Here is a 15,328-nt window from a genome sequence, read left to right on the forward strand (position 1 = left end):
TGAAACCACTATTTTTTGAAACCCAAAGTGGATAAATCTGAAAACGACACCCTTGCGTCTTCGTGTGTATGGCCAATCCGTATATTTTGTGAAACGATGATGTCATCACATCACGTGTTGGCTGCGTCACACGTAACAGTAACACCAAGAATGGCGGACTACATGATTGTTTTCAGTGGTTTCGTGTGTACGAAGATATTTCTTGAGACGACGCCGTGTTCATGAAAAAAAATTATCGGATAGGGAACGCACCGGCTTCGTGTGGACGAACCCTTAGTGTAGAGTGCAAGCAGAGACTCCGGCAGGACTAACTCTGACATCATAACTAAAAGGGAGGAGTGAGAAGGAAACACAGACACGAGGGGGAACTGAGATGTAAAGCAACCAATCACCTCACCATCAACAAACCTGAGTGATCAATGAGAGTGAGGAAGACACGAGCAGTTTACTCAGATAATGTGGCGCGAGACCATTTAATGCTTTATACGTCAAAAGTAGTATTTTATAATCAATGTGAAATTTCACAGGGAGCCAATGAAGATAAGATAGGGGTGATGTGCTCGTATCTTCTGGTTCTAGTGAGGACTCTTACTGCTGCATTCTGGACTAACTGAAGCACTTGATGGAACAGAAAGACCATCTAAAGTTACGGTGTGATCTAGAATCTTACTTCTAGCTGTATGCGGTCCTATGACTAGAACTTCTGTCTTATCAGGATTAATCAGAAGGAAGTTAATTAGCATCCAGTCTCTTATGTTCTTCACACATTGATCAACTTTAGTAAATAAAATAGATTTACGTTTGTATCTGCAATGACAAAATGTAGGAAAACATCAAGGGGTGTGAGTACTTTTGCACGGCCCTGTAATCGGTAAGAGCGTAAATGAGTGAATCTGAAGGTGTGATCTGGCAACCCGGCGGGTCGCGCGCTCTGCTCGGTGTCTCTGCGCTCGTGCTCCCGCTGGGAGAGAAAGTGGCGCTCGAGCGCTCTGTGATCGACACCAGCGCCTCGCGCGCACAATGAATGGCTGTTTCTGAGGAGAGCGGAGACACAAAGCGTGTGTGTGTGTGTGTGGTGTGTTTCTGTGTGTGTATGGTGTGTGTGTGTGGGACTGCTCCGCGCGAACACTCGGTAACGGCTCGAGCTCGGGGGTGAGTATCCTCCTCACTGAGGGGTCGCGTGAGGTAACGTGAGGTAACGTGAGGATCCCGGGTGTGTGTGTGTGTGTGTGTGTGAGAGAGAGAGAGAGTTCGGGGGTAACGGTGTGTGTGAGTGTGTGTGTTGTGAGGAAGGTGTGTGGGGGAGGGGCGCAGACGAGCGGTACCGACAGAAAGTTGAGGCAGCAGTCAGGGCCCGGGGAGGGGGGGGGGTAGTGTGTGTGTGTGTGTGTGTGTGTGTGTAAGGGGGCTCCGAACGGAATGTGTGTGTGAGACAGATCCCGGACTGTCTGTGTGTGTGTGTGTGTGTGAGAGGACGGGTTTCGGTGTGTGTTTCGGGGTTAAAGTGTGTGTGTCGGCGGCGCGCGGTGTGTGTGTGTGTGTGTGTGTGTGTTGGTGTCCCCCCCCGCCCGCTGAGCTCAGTGGTTCAGTCCGGCTCGCCTGCGTTTGTCCCGGGATGACCTGTTGATGTCTGTACAATAAGACACGGTGCGGCGGTACAGCACACACACACACACACACACCGGGAGAAAATGTGAACAAGTTTAGATGTCGGTGTTGTACCGGAGCGGGGGGGTTTAGTGCGCGCGCGGGAACGAACCGGATCTACACCGGATTTATTTTCCGCCGTCAGGAACCGAAGCGCGTGGACGAACCGCGGTGTGTGCAGGCCTTCGGACTCTGCGCGCGCCACAGGACCTGTGCTGCAGTGGCACACACACACACACACGGGACAGCGGCACGCGCATGCTGAGCTCCGCGGATTTCCCGTGTGCCACATAAACACTCTGTTTTGGCGTCGCCCTGCGCGCGCGCGCACACACACACACACACACACACCGACTGCCTGTCTGGCACACCGCGGGCACGGCCGGCCCGAGCACCGGAGCTGCAGCCCGATCAGCGCGAGGCCTGAGGTCTGACACACACTCCGGTTCCGGTTACACCGCTGATCACGTGCTCACCGAATCGCATCCCTGAGGAACTGTGTTATTGCTGGTGTGTGTGTGTGTGTGTGTCTTTGATTGTTAATCTCTTTATTATTCTTTTTACGTTTTTGAATCATATTTACAGAACATGTGACCTGGGCGAGAACTTTATCACCTTTGCACTACTCAGCTCTCTGTGTGTGTGTGTGTGTGTGTGTGTGTGTGTGTGTGTGTGCTGTATTAAAGGAGGTCTGATGATGATGTTTAAGAACTTTTGGAACCTGTGAGGAGTCAGTGTAGAGTGCAGTGAGGAGAACTCCAGGCTTCTCCTGATGGAGGCGCTGAGGAGCGCAGGGTCAGCATGTGGACTGTACCACTCTGTGAGAAGTTCTTCAGAAACATACAGCTCAAGGTTTAGAACCTTAGAACCGCAGTAAAGGAACCTAGCATGCTCGTATTCTCAGGTTATTACGCGCTTATAAACACTTTATACACACTGTAATTAAAAGCTCTTCAAAGCCTTCTACTGTGCATGCCTCTTGATGTAGAAACACCTGGCTGTAGTTCTACTCAGAACACACACACACACACACACTCCTGCTGTAGAGTTTAAGCCAGTGTGGTGTGTAACATGTTCCTCTGCACTCCTGGTGTTTTGTGGTGTCGTTGTGTTCTCGCGTGTCTGGAGCTCAGGTGTAGAGTTTATACAGAAAGAACCCGCTTTATTTCCTAAACATTACAAAATCACCTGAATTCAAGCCATATGCTGTGTGTGTGTGTGTGTGGGAAATGAGGTTTAGTGTTCATTCTTTAGTATAAAGACAGGGGGCGCTCACTCACTTCCTCTGACTTTTAGCTCAAAACTGTAAATTAAAGATGAGGTGTAACAGGGCGGGGCAGATACACCCAACCAAAGCCCCTCCCCCACCAAAGGGTGTAACCCTAACCTGAGCACAGGTACACGCTGCAAATCTGCCAGGGTCATGTGACTTGCTAATGATAATACACTTATTATAAATCAGTGTGCAAGATATGAGTGTATAGCACAGGTCTATTTTTTTTAATAGTTTGGCCGTGTCCTGTTTCAGACGCCGTGTCCCATCCAGACGGTCCTGCAGAAAATCGTCTAAAATGTTTCAGGATTTTTTAATAAGCACAGACAGGTTAAAGGTTCTGCAGTTCTTATGTTTGGATCTAGAACAATGAAGAAACCGAGAGGTTAGTGTGTAGGTGTGGGAAATGAAGCCATTTCTCTGATTACGGATTATCTTCAGATTTAATTTATTTAAAGCGGTCTCTCTAAATGGAGCTGGTGGAGCTCGCTGCGCTACAGCCGCGTTCGCTTCCTCGCTGTGTGTTAGTTACATGATCGTCGGGCCGTGGTGCGAACTTTTTGAGACACTTTCTGGATATTCCTGAATTTGCCTTTTTTGTTCTGAACCACGCACACACACACACACAGATATACACAACTTTGCTGGAGGGGGAACGTCTTAAATAAACCCCAGGCCTCTCTGACTGTGTGTGTGCTGGCCAACTGTAAACAAGCCGTTTTGTCTGATGTGTGTGGCATGCTCTGTGTGTGTGTGTGTGTGTGTGTGTGGGAGGTAGTGAGTTAGAGACAAAGAGGGCACTTTTCCCCTGAGGAGCCCCTTTACACCGTCGAGTGAGGTCTCGCTTTTTGACTTCAGCGCTGTATTGCTGTTGTTAATTTCCCTTCAGTTTAATGTGTATTTATATTCATGTTTATATTTAATCTGTCTCCCCCTACATAACACACACACACACACATACACACAGAGGCATGAGTCTCCTGTCCTGATGTGTGATGCATAAAATTAAAGCTCTCTGCCGTTGTATCTCTCTGCGCTCAGGTGAGGAGGAGACATCCTGTATGAACCATACGCTCGGGTTCTCCCCAGGTTCTCTCTGGGTTCTCCTGAACAGACGTTCCTTACCTGTCATGTGCGAGATCTGGATCCGTCAGTGTGTTGCACTGTTCTGTAGAAACATGACGTTCTGTCTGTATTTTCAGGAGTAGAGTGAGGAGAGTCTGGTTCCTGTGAAGTTCCTGAGCCTTGGTGGGACAAGGACCATGGTGGTTGTCTTTGAGCTCTGGACCTGAGGAGGTTCTTCATGGCGTCAATTAAATGAGTGAATTGCGTGAACAGTGTCGGTTTTGCGGGTTGCCTGTGGGTGTTTCTGTAGGTTGCTGTGTAGGTTGTTGGATGTGATGTTACGTGTGTTGTGCGGGTTGTTATTTTGGTTATTTTGTGGGTTGTTGTGTAGTGTGTTGTATATGTGTATGATTTTCAGCGAGTAAACGAATAGAAAATAAACTCCAGATGTAACATGCAGTGTTTCAAACCTAATGTTAGTGTAGTTACACACTGGGTAAAGTGTTGTTAAATTGTAGTTGTGTTTCTGACTCGGTGTTGTGAGGTTGTGTTTTATTAGCCATACACACCTCAGACCACACTTTTGTGCTTTTTGGTTTTAATTTTGTTTAGTTTTTAGAAGTGTGACTCAGTGACTCGTCCTGCAGCTTTCTCTTGGAGCTCGTGTGCTGGGACTCTCGGGACTGTCTGACTGCTACTAGTGTGTTTTATGACCATGACCTTTAACCTTCAAGCCCCCTAGGGAAGCCCTGTGTCTGACCCCAATTTCCTTCCCAATGTTAAAAAGTCAAAAAGCCCTGACCCCATGTCATCACTTTCTCATCGTCCTTTCAGGGACCCTGTAAGATTAATGATGGCATGTGACCTCGTTATCAGAAAAAAACAAACTAATTCTTTTGTGTTGTGAAGTTATACTTAATCCTGAGGTCTGATCCCAGAGAGAGTGTGAGACTGTCCACACTTCAGTCCTACCTGTAGATCAGACTGTTAGCCAGCAGCAGTGGGCAGGTGTGGCATCAGCAGCAGAAGGTTGACATGTGGTGCGTGTTTAGCGTAGAACGCTGGTCTCCTGGATGAAGGCTTGGCTAGCGTGCGCGGATTAGCGGTGACTTACCTGCAGACGGATTGTTCTGCAGTGGCATTTCTCTGGTTTATTTTTGTGATTTTTTTTAATCTTCTGAATTAATTACAGGAAGAGTGTTACGAGGGTTGAAAACAATGCACAAACATGATCAGTCTCTGTTTCTGGAATATTCCTGATGAAGTTCTGCTCTGTCTCCTCTCTCCCGTCAGATTTCCGCGGTGGTGCCGGCCGTAGCGCCATGGCTCAGACCCTTCAGATGGCGATCCCCAACTTTGGCAACAACGTCCTGGAGTGTCTGAACGAGCAGCGGCTGCAGGGCCTGTACTGCGATGTGTCCGTGGTAGTGAAAGGCCACGCCTTCAAGGCGCACCGGGCCGTACTGGCGGCCAGCAGCGCATACTTCCGTGACCTGTTCAACAGCGGCGCCGGCAGCAAGGCCCCATCTGTGGTGGAGCTGCCGCCCGCCGTACAGCCGCAGAGCTTCCAGCAGATCCTGGCCTTCTGCTACACGGGCCGCTTGAGCATGAACGTCGGAGATCAGTTCCTTCTCATGTACACCGCCGGCTTCCTGCAGATCCAGCAGATCATGGAGAAGGGCACGGAGTTCTTCCTGAAGGTCAGCTCACCCAGCTGCGACTCCCAGGGCCTCCACGTGGAGGAGACGCCGCCATCTGAACCTCAGAGTCCCGTCACTCAGACGACCGCCGGCGTCTCAGCCAACGGTGGAGGAGGAGGGGTCCCGGTCCAAGCCACGTCCGCCAGTCGCCCCGCCTCCTGCCTCACCCCGCTGCCTTTGGTGTCCCGAGTGAAGGCGGAGCAACCCGAGGTCTCGCCGTACTCAGTGGTCTGCACTCCGGTGGCGAAGCGTCTTTGGGAAGGCGGGAGTCGGGACGGTACCGGAGCGTCCGGAGGATCCGGCGGACGCAAAGCGGCACGCTTTTCCCAAGAGATGTCGCGCACTAGCGCGATCCAGCCGCAGGGACTGGCTGTAGGATTGGGCGTGGCACCCGGAGGCCATACCGCCAACGGGAACGGCTCCAGCAGCAGCGCCACCCCAGAGGGCACCAGCCCTGGCACGGTGAGCGCCTACGCCAGCGACTCGCCTATCTCTTATCACGACGATGACGAGGAGGAAGAGGCGGCGGAGGACGGCGCGGAGGAGCAGTACAGGCAGATCTGCAACATGTACACCATGTACAGCATGCTCAACATGGGCGCCGCAGGTGAGACAACGCACGCTAATACTAACATGCATGCTAACTTTTAGTGCTCAGTGTGTTTGGTGTTCATGTCCCGCCGTCTGAATGTAGCACAGAGCCTTCGGTGTTTTACTAAAGAGAAATATTGTTCAGCTTTTACAGAACATGGGTTTGTGGGTTAAAGTTTGACTTCTGAGGGGGCGGGGCTCATCACAACGGTGACGAAGCTGGAAATTCACAATATCGCTAACAGACTTTCACTCGCGTATACAGGTAGCGTTACGGATTTTAAAGTTAATAGAAATGAGTTTTGGAGTAAGTGTTGCTGCTTTTATAAAAACAAAAAAAGCATTGTGGGAAATAGTGTAGGTTTAGTTTCAATAATTAAATCTCATAGGTTTCAGGATTCAGATGATGCTGTGTTTAAATAAAGCTCTCCTGTTTTAAAGCAGCGAGCTGGTCCGAGTCCCGGTGTGTGTCTCACGGTGTGTCCCTTTAATTGTGCTGTGTTTTAGCGTGAGTGTCCCGGTAATGAAGGTGTTTCTGGGAGCTGATGAGCGACAGACATTAGTGCTGAAAATAGGAGAGTTTATAGCGAAACTCTAAGCAGATGGTGGAACAAAAATGTGTTAATGAGTCTCTCTCGTTCTCTCTCTCTCTTCCCCCACACACCCCCCGTGTACTCAGCAGGCGAGCGAGTAGAGGCTCTGCCGGACCACTCGGAGACTCGGAGTCGGATGCGCGGGCGTCAGGACCTGGCGTCGCTCCCTGCAGAGCTCATCGCTCAGATTGGAAATCGCTGCCACCCTAAACTGTACGAGGAGGGCGACCCCGCCGAGAAACTGGAGCTGGTCACAGGTCAGAATATACACTGTGTATTGTGAGGACAAGGTGTGTGTACAGTCATGTGTAAAGGTCGCACCCCCTCTTAAAATTTTTTTGTCTGTGTGTTTGTAAAAATGAGGGCTGTCCAGATTAACCTGTTAACACGTGATTTAATCCATGAATTTTAATGTTACTATCTAACTAGCTAACGCAGATAATAAGATGAATGAGGAAATGTCACCAGGAAGTGACGTCTAGATGGAAGTTTATATAAAACCAAAGTCGTGTGTTCGAGCGATCCTTATGGAGAACTATTTTTACAGGAATATATTAAATGAAAAATGCTGTGAAAGTGAGGCAGTCGACAGAAGCTACTGTTATTGCACTTCCTGGAAACGACTGCTCACTTAAGGTCTCGCCGCAGCATTTCAGGGAGGTTGAGGTCTGGACTTTGTCTGTTTGATCTGTATGTTATCATGGTCGACTCAGTGTGGCTGCAAAAACAAGCCCAAACCATCACCCCTTCCCCACCGTGCTTGAGGGGTGTGTGTAAGGTAGTGCTGGGCGATATGACGATATATATCGTGGGGACAATAGAAAAGTGTCTATCGTTCTTTTTCTCTTCTACCGTTTCTATCGTTTTTAACCTATCGTTTTAACGTTTTTTATCAATTACTAAAGAAAATATTGCATTAAATAGGCTATGACAAATGTATGATAATGTCTTGTCGCTATGTAATGCATACTCTACCCTTTATATAAGTGATAATCAAGAATAAAAATGAACTTTTTCGCAAAGAAACTCCGTCTTGTGGTTTTGCGACATGACGCTTTACGTTGTTGCTACATGCTTTACGACATGCTTTACGCTAGTTAACTCGTGAGTGCTTAAAGATGGAGACGCAAGAGGTTGAAGATGAATGCCCGGAGTCGCAACAAACTGAAACTGCTTTGCAGGCAGCAGCCCAAGAAGCACTTTCACCGAAACGTGGGGGTACGTCAGTGATTTGGTTGCATTTTGGCAAGACAAGAGCTCTGACACGGAGCAGAAGACATGTGCAAAACACGGAGCAAAAGACTGTTTCCGCGCCCGACGCTAACACAACAAACCTCTTTTAACACTTGAAGAAGGTCCACGAAAAAGAATACGGGGTTTTTCAAAGAAATGCGACGTAAAGAAAGTTGCGAAACAGCCCGGGCAAGTGGCGAGAAAAAATATAGCCAGCCTAAAATTAAAGAGTTTTTCATAAAAAGCACACCGTATGAAAAAACGTCCCAGCGCCAAAAAAAGATCACATGTGCCATCTTGCATTACATTTGTAAAGGCATGACCCCCAGGTATGCAGTTGAGAAGGGTAGCTTCCGAGACCTCGTCAAAGTCCTTGACCTGAGGTACGTTATGCCCAGTCGTAAGCACTTCAGTAAAGTCGAGTTGCCTCGCTTATATAACGCATGCCGGGCCCAAGTAGAGAAGGATGTTCGCAGTGTGGTTCATTATGCCTTGACAACTGACCTGTGGACGAGCTGTCGTGATATATATCGTTATCGTGATATAAAATAATCCATATCGTGATATATGATTTTTCCATATCACCCAGCACTAGTATGAGGTGTATCTGCTGAAATGTTGTTTGGTTTCCCCCAAAATTGGTGTTGGCCATTAAGGCCAAACATCTCCACTTTGGTCTCATCTGTCCATAGGACATTGTCCCAGAAGCCTTGTGGTTTGTTCAGATGCAGTTTTGCAGACCTCAGTTGTGTTTCCGTGTATTTTTTAGACGGAAGAGGTTTCTCCTGACAATCCTTACATCAAACTGTACAGTTCAGTCTTCTCCTAATTGTGCTGTCATGGACTTTAACATGTAACATCCGCATTGAGGCCTGTAGGGTCTGAGATGTAGCTCTTGGGTTTTTGTATTTCTCTAAGCATTGCACAGTGTAACCTTGGGAAGATGGTCTCCTGGGAAGATTGGTCCCTGTCTTAAACATTTTTTACTTGTGAGTGTTCCCTTACTGTAGAAGGTTAAACTCCAAAATGTTTGGAAATGTTTATAATTCTTTCCTGATTGATGTACAGCAACATTCGGCATCTCTAAGACTATTTGCTAATGTCTTATGACCCTCTTTAACCCTGTGCAAGCAGTAAGAGGTTACTAAGTATTGTTCCTAAGTATTGATGCTAAGATGTAGTGGTGCAGTTGTGTACTTTAGATGTAATTAAGATGTAGTAATGTTGTGGTGATGTAGTTAAGTTGTAGGGATGTTGTGGTAATGTAATGATGTAGGCAAGATGTAGTGGTGATGATTTAGTTGTGATGTAGTTATGGTGTAGCATTGTTGTAGTAGTGTAGTGTAATGTAGTGGTAATGTTAAGAAGTAGTGCTGTAGTTAAGATGTAGTAGTGATGTAGTTAAGATTTAGTGGTGATGTAGTTAAGATGTGGTTGTGTAGTTAAGATGTAGTAGTGGTGTAGTTAAGATGTAGTAGTGATGTTAAGATTTAGTGGTGATGTAGTTAAAATGTAGCCATTGTAGTGGTGATGTAGTTAAGATGTAGTGGTGTAGTTAAGATGTAGTAGTGGTGTAGTTAAGATTTAGTGGTGATGTAGTTAAGATGTGGTGGTGGTGTAGTTAAGATGTGGTGGTGGTGTAGTTAAGATGTAGCGGTGATGTAGTTAAGACGTAGTGGTAGAGTAAAATGTAGTGGTGGTGTAGTTAAGATGTAGCATTGTTGTAGTGGTGGTGTAGTTAAGATGTAGTGGTGTACTTTAGATGTAGTGATGTAGTTAAAATGTGATGATGTAGTTAGGATGTAGCCGTTGTTGTAGTGGTGATATAGTTAAGATGCAGTGGTGTAGTTAGATGTAGTGGTACTCCTGAACACACACACACAGTTGAGTGTGTAGTTAAGATGTAGTGGTGATATAGTTAAGATGCAGTGGTGTAGTTAGATGTAGTGGTACTCCTGAACACACATACACACAGTTGAGTGTGTAGTTAAGATGTAGTGGTGATGTAGCTAAGATGTAGCCGTTGTTGTAGTAGTGATGTAGTTAAGATGTAGTGGTGTAGTAAAGATGTAGTGGTGGTGTATTTAAGATGTAGCATTGCTGTAGTAGTGATGTAGTTAAGATGTAGTGGTGATAAGAAGTAGTGGTGTAGTTAAGATGTAGTGGTGTAGTTAAGATGTAGTGGTGATGTAGTTAAGACATAGTGGTGGTGTAGTTAAGATGTAGCATTGTTGTAGTAATGATGTAGTTAAAATGTGGTGATGTAGTTAGGGTGTAGCCATTGTTGTAGTGGTGATATAGTTAAGATGTAGTGGTGTAGTTAGATGAAGTGGTACTCCTGAACACACATACACACAGTTGAGTGTGTAGTTAAGATGTAGTGGTGATGTAGCTAAGATATAGTGGTGATGTAGCTAAGATATAGTGGTGATGTAGCTAAGATGTAGTGGTGATGTAGCCGTTGTTGTAGTGGTGATGTAGTTAAGATGTAGTGGTGTAGTTAAGATGTGGTGTAGTTAGATGTAGTGGTACTCCTGAACACACACACAGTTGAGTGTGTAGTTGAGATGTAGTGGTGCTGTAGCTAAGATGTAGTGGTGCTGTAGCTAAGATGTAGTGGGGATGTAGCTAAGATGTAGTGGGGATGTAGCTAAGAGGTAGTGGGGATGTAGCTAAGAGGTAGTGGGGATGTAGCTAAGAGGTAGGGATGTAGCTAAGATGCAGTGGTGATGTGAAGATGTAGTGGTGATGTAGTTAGGATGTAGCGTTGTTGTAGTGGTGATGTAGTTAAGGTGTAGTGGTGTAGTTAAGGTGTAGTGGTGATGTTAAGGTGTAGTGGTGATGTAGTTAAGATGTAGCCAATGTATTGGTGATGTAGTTAAGGAGTAGTGGTGTAGTTAAGATGTAGTGGTGATGTAGTTAAGATGTAGTGGGGATGTAGTTAGGATGTAGCATTGTTGTAGTGGTGATGTAGTTAAGGTGTAGTGGTGATGTTAAGAAGTAGTGATGTAGTTAAGAAGTAGTGGTGTAGTTAAGATGTAGTAGTGATGTTAAGATTTAGTGGTGATGTAGTTAAGATGTGGTGATGTAGTTAAGATGTAGCCATTGTAGTGGTGATGTAGTTAAGAAGTAGTGGTGTAGTTAAGATGTAGTAGTGGTGTAGTTAAGATGTAGTAGTGGTGTAGTTAAGATGTAGTGGTGATGTAGTTAAGATGTAGTGGTGATGTAGTTAAGATGTAGTGGTGATGTAGTTAAGATGTAGTGGTGATGTAGTTAAGATGTAGTGGTGATGTAGTTAAGATGTAGTGGTGATGTAGTTAAGATGTAGTGGTGGTGTAGTTAAGATGTAGCATTGTTGTAGTAGTGATGTAGTTAAGATGTAGTGGTGTACTTTAGATGTAGTGATGTAGTTAAAATGTGGTGATGTAGTTAGGGTGTAGCCGTTGTTGTAGTGGTGATATAGTTAAGATGTAGTGGTGTAGTTAGATGTAGTGGTACTCCTGAACACACACACACACACAGTTGAGTGTGTAGTTGAGATGTAGTGGTGGTGTAGCTAAGATGTAGTGGTGGTGTAGCTAAGAGGTAGTGGTGGTGTAGCTAAGAGGTAGTGGTGGTGTAGCTAAGAGGTAGTGGGGATGTAGCTAAGAGGTAGTGGGGATGTAGCGTTGTTGTAGTGGTTATGTAGTTAAGAAGTAGTGGTGTAGTTAAGAAGTAGTGGTGTAGTTAAGTTGTAGTGGTGTAGTTAAAATGTAGTGGTGTAGTTAAGATTTAGTGCTGATGTAGTTAAGATGTAGCCATTGTAGTGGTGATGTAGTTAAGAAGTAGTGGTGTAGCTAAGATGTAGTAGTGGTGTAGTTAAGATTTAGTGGTAATGTAGTTAAGATGTGATGATGTAGTTAAGATGTAGTGGTGGTGTAGTTAAGATGTAGCATTGTTGTAGTAGTTATGTAGTTAAGATGTAGTGGTGTACTTTAGATGTAGTGATGTAGTTAAAATGTGGTGATGTAGTTAGGGTGTAGCCGTTGTTGTAGTGGTGATATAGTTAAGATGTAGTGGTGTAGTTAGATGTAGTGGTACTCCTGAACACACACACAGTTGAGTGTGTAGCTAAGATGTAGTGTTGGTGTAGCTAAGATGTAGTGTTGGTGTAGCTAAGAGGTAGTGGGGATGTAGCTAAGAGGTAGTGGGGATGTAGCTAAGAGGTAGTGGGGATGTAGCTAAGATGCAGTGGTGTAGTTAGATGCAGTGGTGATGTGAAGATGTAGTGGTGATGTAGTTAGGATGTAGCGTTGTTGTAGTGGTGATGTAGTTAGGATGTAGTGATGTAGTTAGATGCAGTGGTGATGTGAAGATGTAGTGGTGATGTAGTTAGGATGTAGCGTTGTTGTAGTGGTGATGTAGTTAAGATGTAGTGATGTAGCTAAGAGGTAGTGGTGTAGTTAGATGCAGTGGTGTAGTTAGATGCAGTGGTGATGTGAAGATGTAGTGGTGATGTGAAGATGTAGTGGTCTCCAAATCCCTGTGTACACACATACTCTAGGTTTTTTGTGTTAGCGGGGTGCATGAGACCTGGAGTGCTCGGCTTGTGCTCTGCCTGTAGGGGGCGACGTGCTGCGTTACTTCTCCACTGAGCAGCTGGGAATCATGGGATATCACTGCAGCAGTGACTGTATGCTGTACAGAGCCTCAGTATTAATGTCACTGATCTGTATCATTTATCTGCCTCTAACAGTGGTGTGTGTGTGTGTGTGTGTGTGTGTGCAGGAACTGGTGTGTTTATCTCCAGAGCTCAACTGATGAACTGTCATGTCAGTGCAGGAACCCGACACAAAGTTCTGCTGAGGAGACTGCTGGCTGCGTTCTTCGACAGGTGTGTGTGTGCGCGTGCTGTATGATCTAATGTGTGTGTGCGCGTGCTGTATGATCTAATGTGTGTGTGCGTGTGCTGTATGATCTAACATGTGTGTGTGTGTGTGTGTGTGTGTGTGTGTGCTGTATGATCTAACCTGTGTGTGCTGTATGATCTAACGTACGTGTGTGTGTGTGTGTGTGTGTGCTGTATGATCTAACGTGTGTGTGTGTGTGCTGTATGATCTAACGTGTGTGTGTGTGTGCTGTATGATCTAACGTGTGTGTGTGTGTGTGTGTGCTGTATGATCTAACGTGTGTGTGCTGTATGATCTAACGTACGTGTGTGTGTGTGCTGTATGATCTAACGTGTGTGTGTGTGCTGTATGATCTAACGTGTGTGTGTGTGTGCTGTATGATCTAACGTGTGTGTGTGTGTGCTGTATGATCTAACGTACGTGTGTGTGTGTGTGTGTGTGTGTGTTCAGGAGTACTCTGGCGAACAGCTGTGGGACGGGGATTCGCTCGTCTACTAATGACCCGAGCCGTAAGCCGTTGGACAGCCGCGTCCTCCACGCTGTTAAATGTGAGTGACACCAACACTACGGCCTACACACACACACACACACCCCTGACTGTAGGTGGTTTACAACCATGGTAAGGTTTGTGTGCTTAAATCTTCACATAATAAACACTCCCAAACACTGTACACTGAATAACAGTGTGTGTGTGTGTGCGCACGCGTTTGTACTAGGGCTGTGCGATTAATTAAAATCGTATTGAAATCGCGACGTGAATATGCGGGATTTCTAAATCGCCTTACTGCATGATATTTTGTGCGCAGTATGGTATTTAAACCAATCACAACGCAGCGCGCTACTAAACACCGACGGAGAAGAAGCGCTTACGTCAATCACAAAGCGGAAGGAGACGCAAACAGTTAGCTGTGTATTGATTTGATGGAGCGTTCTGTTGCGGCAGTAAAATGTAAAGAAGCGATAAAAATATCTTCGAGCCGAGAGGAGAAGAAACCAGCGAGAGAAAAACCACAGAAATTGTCAGTAGAGACTTATGTTATGTCTGAGCTGTAGATTTAAAACCTTTTAGTTTTGAAAGTTAAGTTTCTTTAGTGTTTTTGTATAATTATTTATTTTAATGTGTGTGTTATGCTGTAAAATGCCCGGATGCACGGATCGCACCCCCTACATAATCTCTATCAAATATATTAGGACACCACAATCAAAAATTATTATTATTATTATTATCAAATATATTATTACTATTATAGTTAACCCTGAATTAACCCACGTGATAAATTAATTCACGAAAATTAAGACAAATTTTCATATAATCTTTATTTTTTGGCACATTTATTTTCCAGGTGTTTGTCATGTAATACAAAAATGTTTACACTTAATAAATATTGTTTATGATGAAAAATTACACGAAATGATTTTTATTATAAAACAAGCAATATATACAGTATAAATATACATGTTGTACAGGTATATGAACAAAAATATATAATTTATATATTTTTTCCTATCCAACATATCTTTATTATATTGCTAATTTTATAATCAAATTCGTTTGGTACAATTTGTAATTTGAAAATCAAAAACCTATGAATTTATGTTCTAATGTAATATTTGATAGAGATTGTGTGTGTGTGGGTGGGGGGGATCCGTTTATAAACATAAACACACCTTTATTAGGTGATTTATTTTTCTGCCTTATCTCTGTTTTAGAGACAGGTGTGTTACTGGTCTTTGATAAACATCTATTTGTTTTCCTTCCGCAAAATGTTTCATATTTACACTGTAAAACGTCTGTGTGTCAAAATCGTGATTAAAATCGAAATCGCAATATTGTTCAAGAAATTCGCGTTGGGTTTCTTTTGTCCGTATCACACAGCCCTAATTTGTACAATATTCTTATTTCTTAATTCTGATGATGATGATGATGATGATAATGATGATGAAGGTCGGTGGTGATGCAGAACTTTTAAACGGTGTTAGTTTTAGTGATGTCACACAGAGACCAGTGAACCAGTCATGTAACCATTAAACACTGCCCCCCCCCCCCCCCCCCCACACACAGATTACTGCCAGAACTTCGCGACGAGCTTTAAGGAGAGCGAGATGAACGCCATCGCGGCGGACATGTGCACTAACGCTCGCCGCGTGGTGAGGAAGAGCTGGATCCCTAAACTCAAGCTGCTGATGGCCGAGAGCGACGCGTACGCGAGCTTCCTCCCCGACGCCGTCAAGATGGAGGCCGAGGGTCTGGGGGCCGACCCCGCCTTCGAGGCGGCCGATCTCGAGGGCGGAGCCTCTTTGGAGACCACGCCCTCGTCCGGGGAATCGCTGCAGGGC

At 45.3% G+C, this 15,328-nt stretch overlaps 1 protein-coding gene across 4 annotated transcripts in view; it reads left to right on the forward strand.

Annotated features, from left to right (window-relative positions):
* Positions 1-1,058: 1,058 nt before the first annotated feature.
* Positions 1,059-15,328, forward strand: part of LOC128517044 (nucleus accumbens-associated protein 1) — an 18,659-nt gene continuing 4,389 nt past the window's right edge. The window contains exons 1-6 of one of the 4 annotated variants that reach the window (XM_053490792.1): positions 1,059-1,152; positions 5,279-6,292; positions 6,956-7,126; positions 12,870-12,975; positions 13,442-13,539; positions 15,054-15,328. The exon at positions 15,054-15,328 is cut by the window's right edge and continues 4,389 nt beyond it. In XM_053490792.1, coding sequence (XP_053346767.1) covers positions 5,308-6,292; positions 6,956-7,126; positions 12,870-12,975; positions 13,442-13,539; positions 15,054-15,328 — 1,635 coding nt within the window. In that variant the 5' untranslated portion in view covers positions 1,059-1,152; positions 5,279-5,307. The other 3 variants (XM_053490791.1, XM_053490795.1, XM_053490793.1) reach the window with 3 other exon arrangements.

This window comes from Clarias gariepinus, unplaced genomic scaffold (assembly GCF_024256425.1).
Source record: "Clarias gariepinus isolate MV-2021 ecotype Netherlands unplaced genomic scaffold, CGAR_prim_01v2 scaffold_32, whole genome shotgun sequence".
Lineage (NCBI taxonomy): Eukaryota > Metazoa > Chordata > Actinopteri > Siluriformes > Clariidae > Clarias > Clarias gariepinus.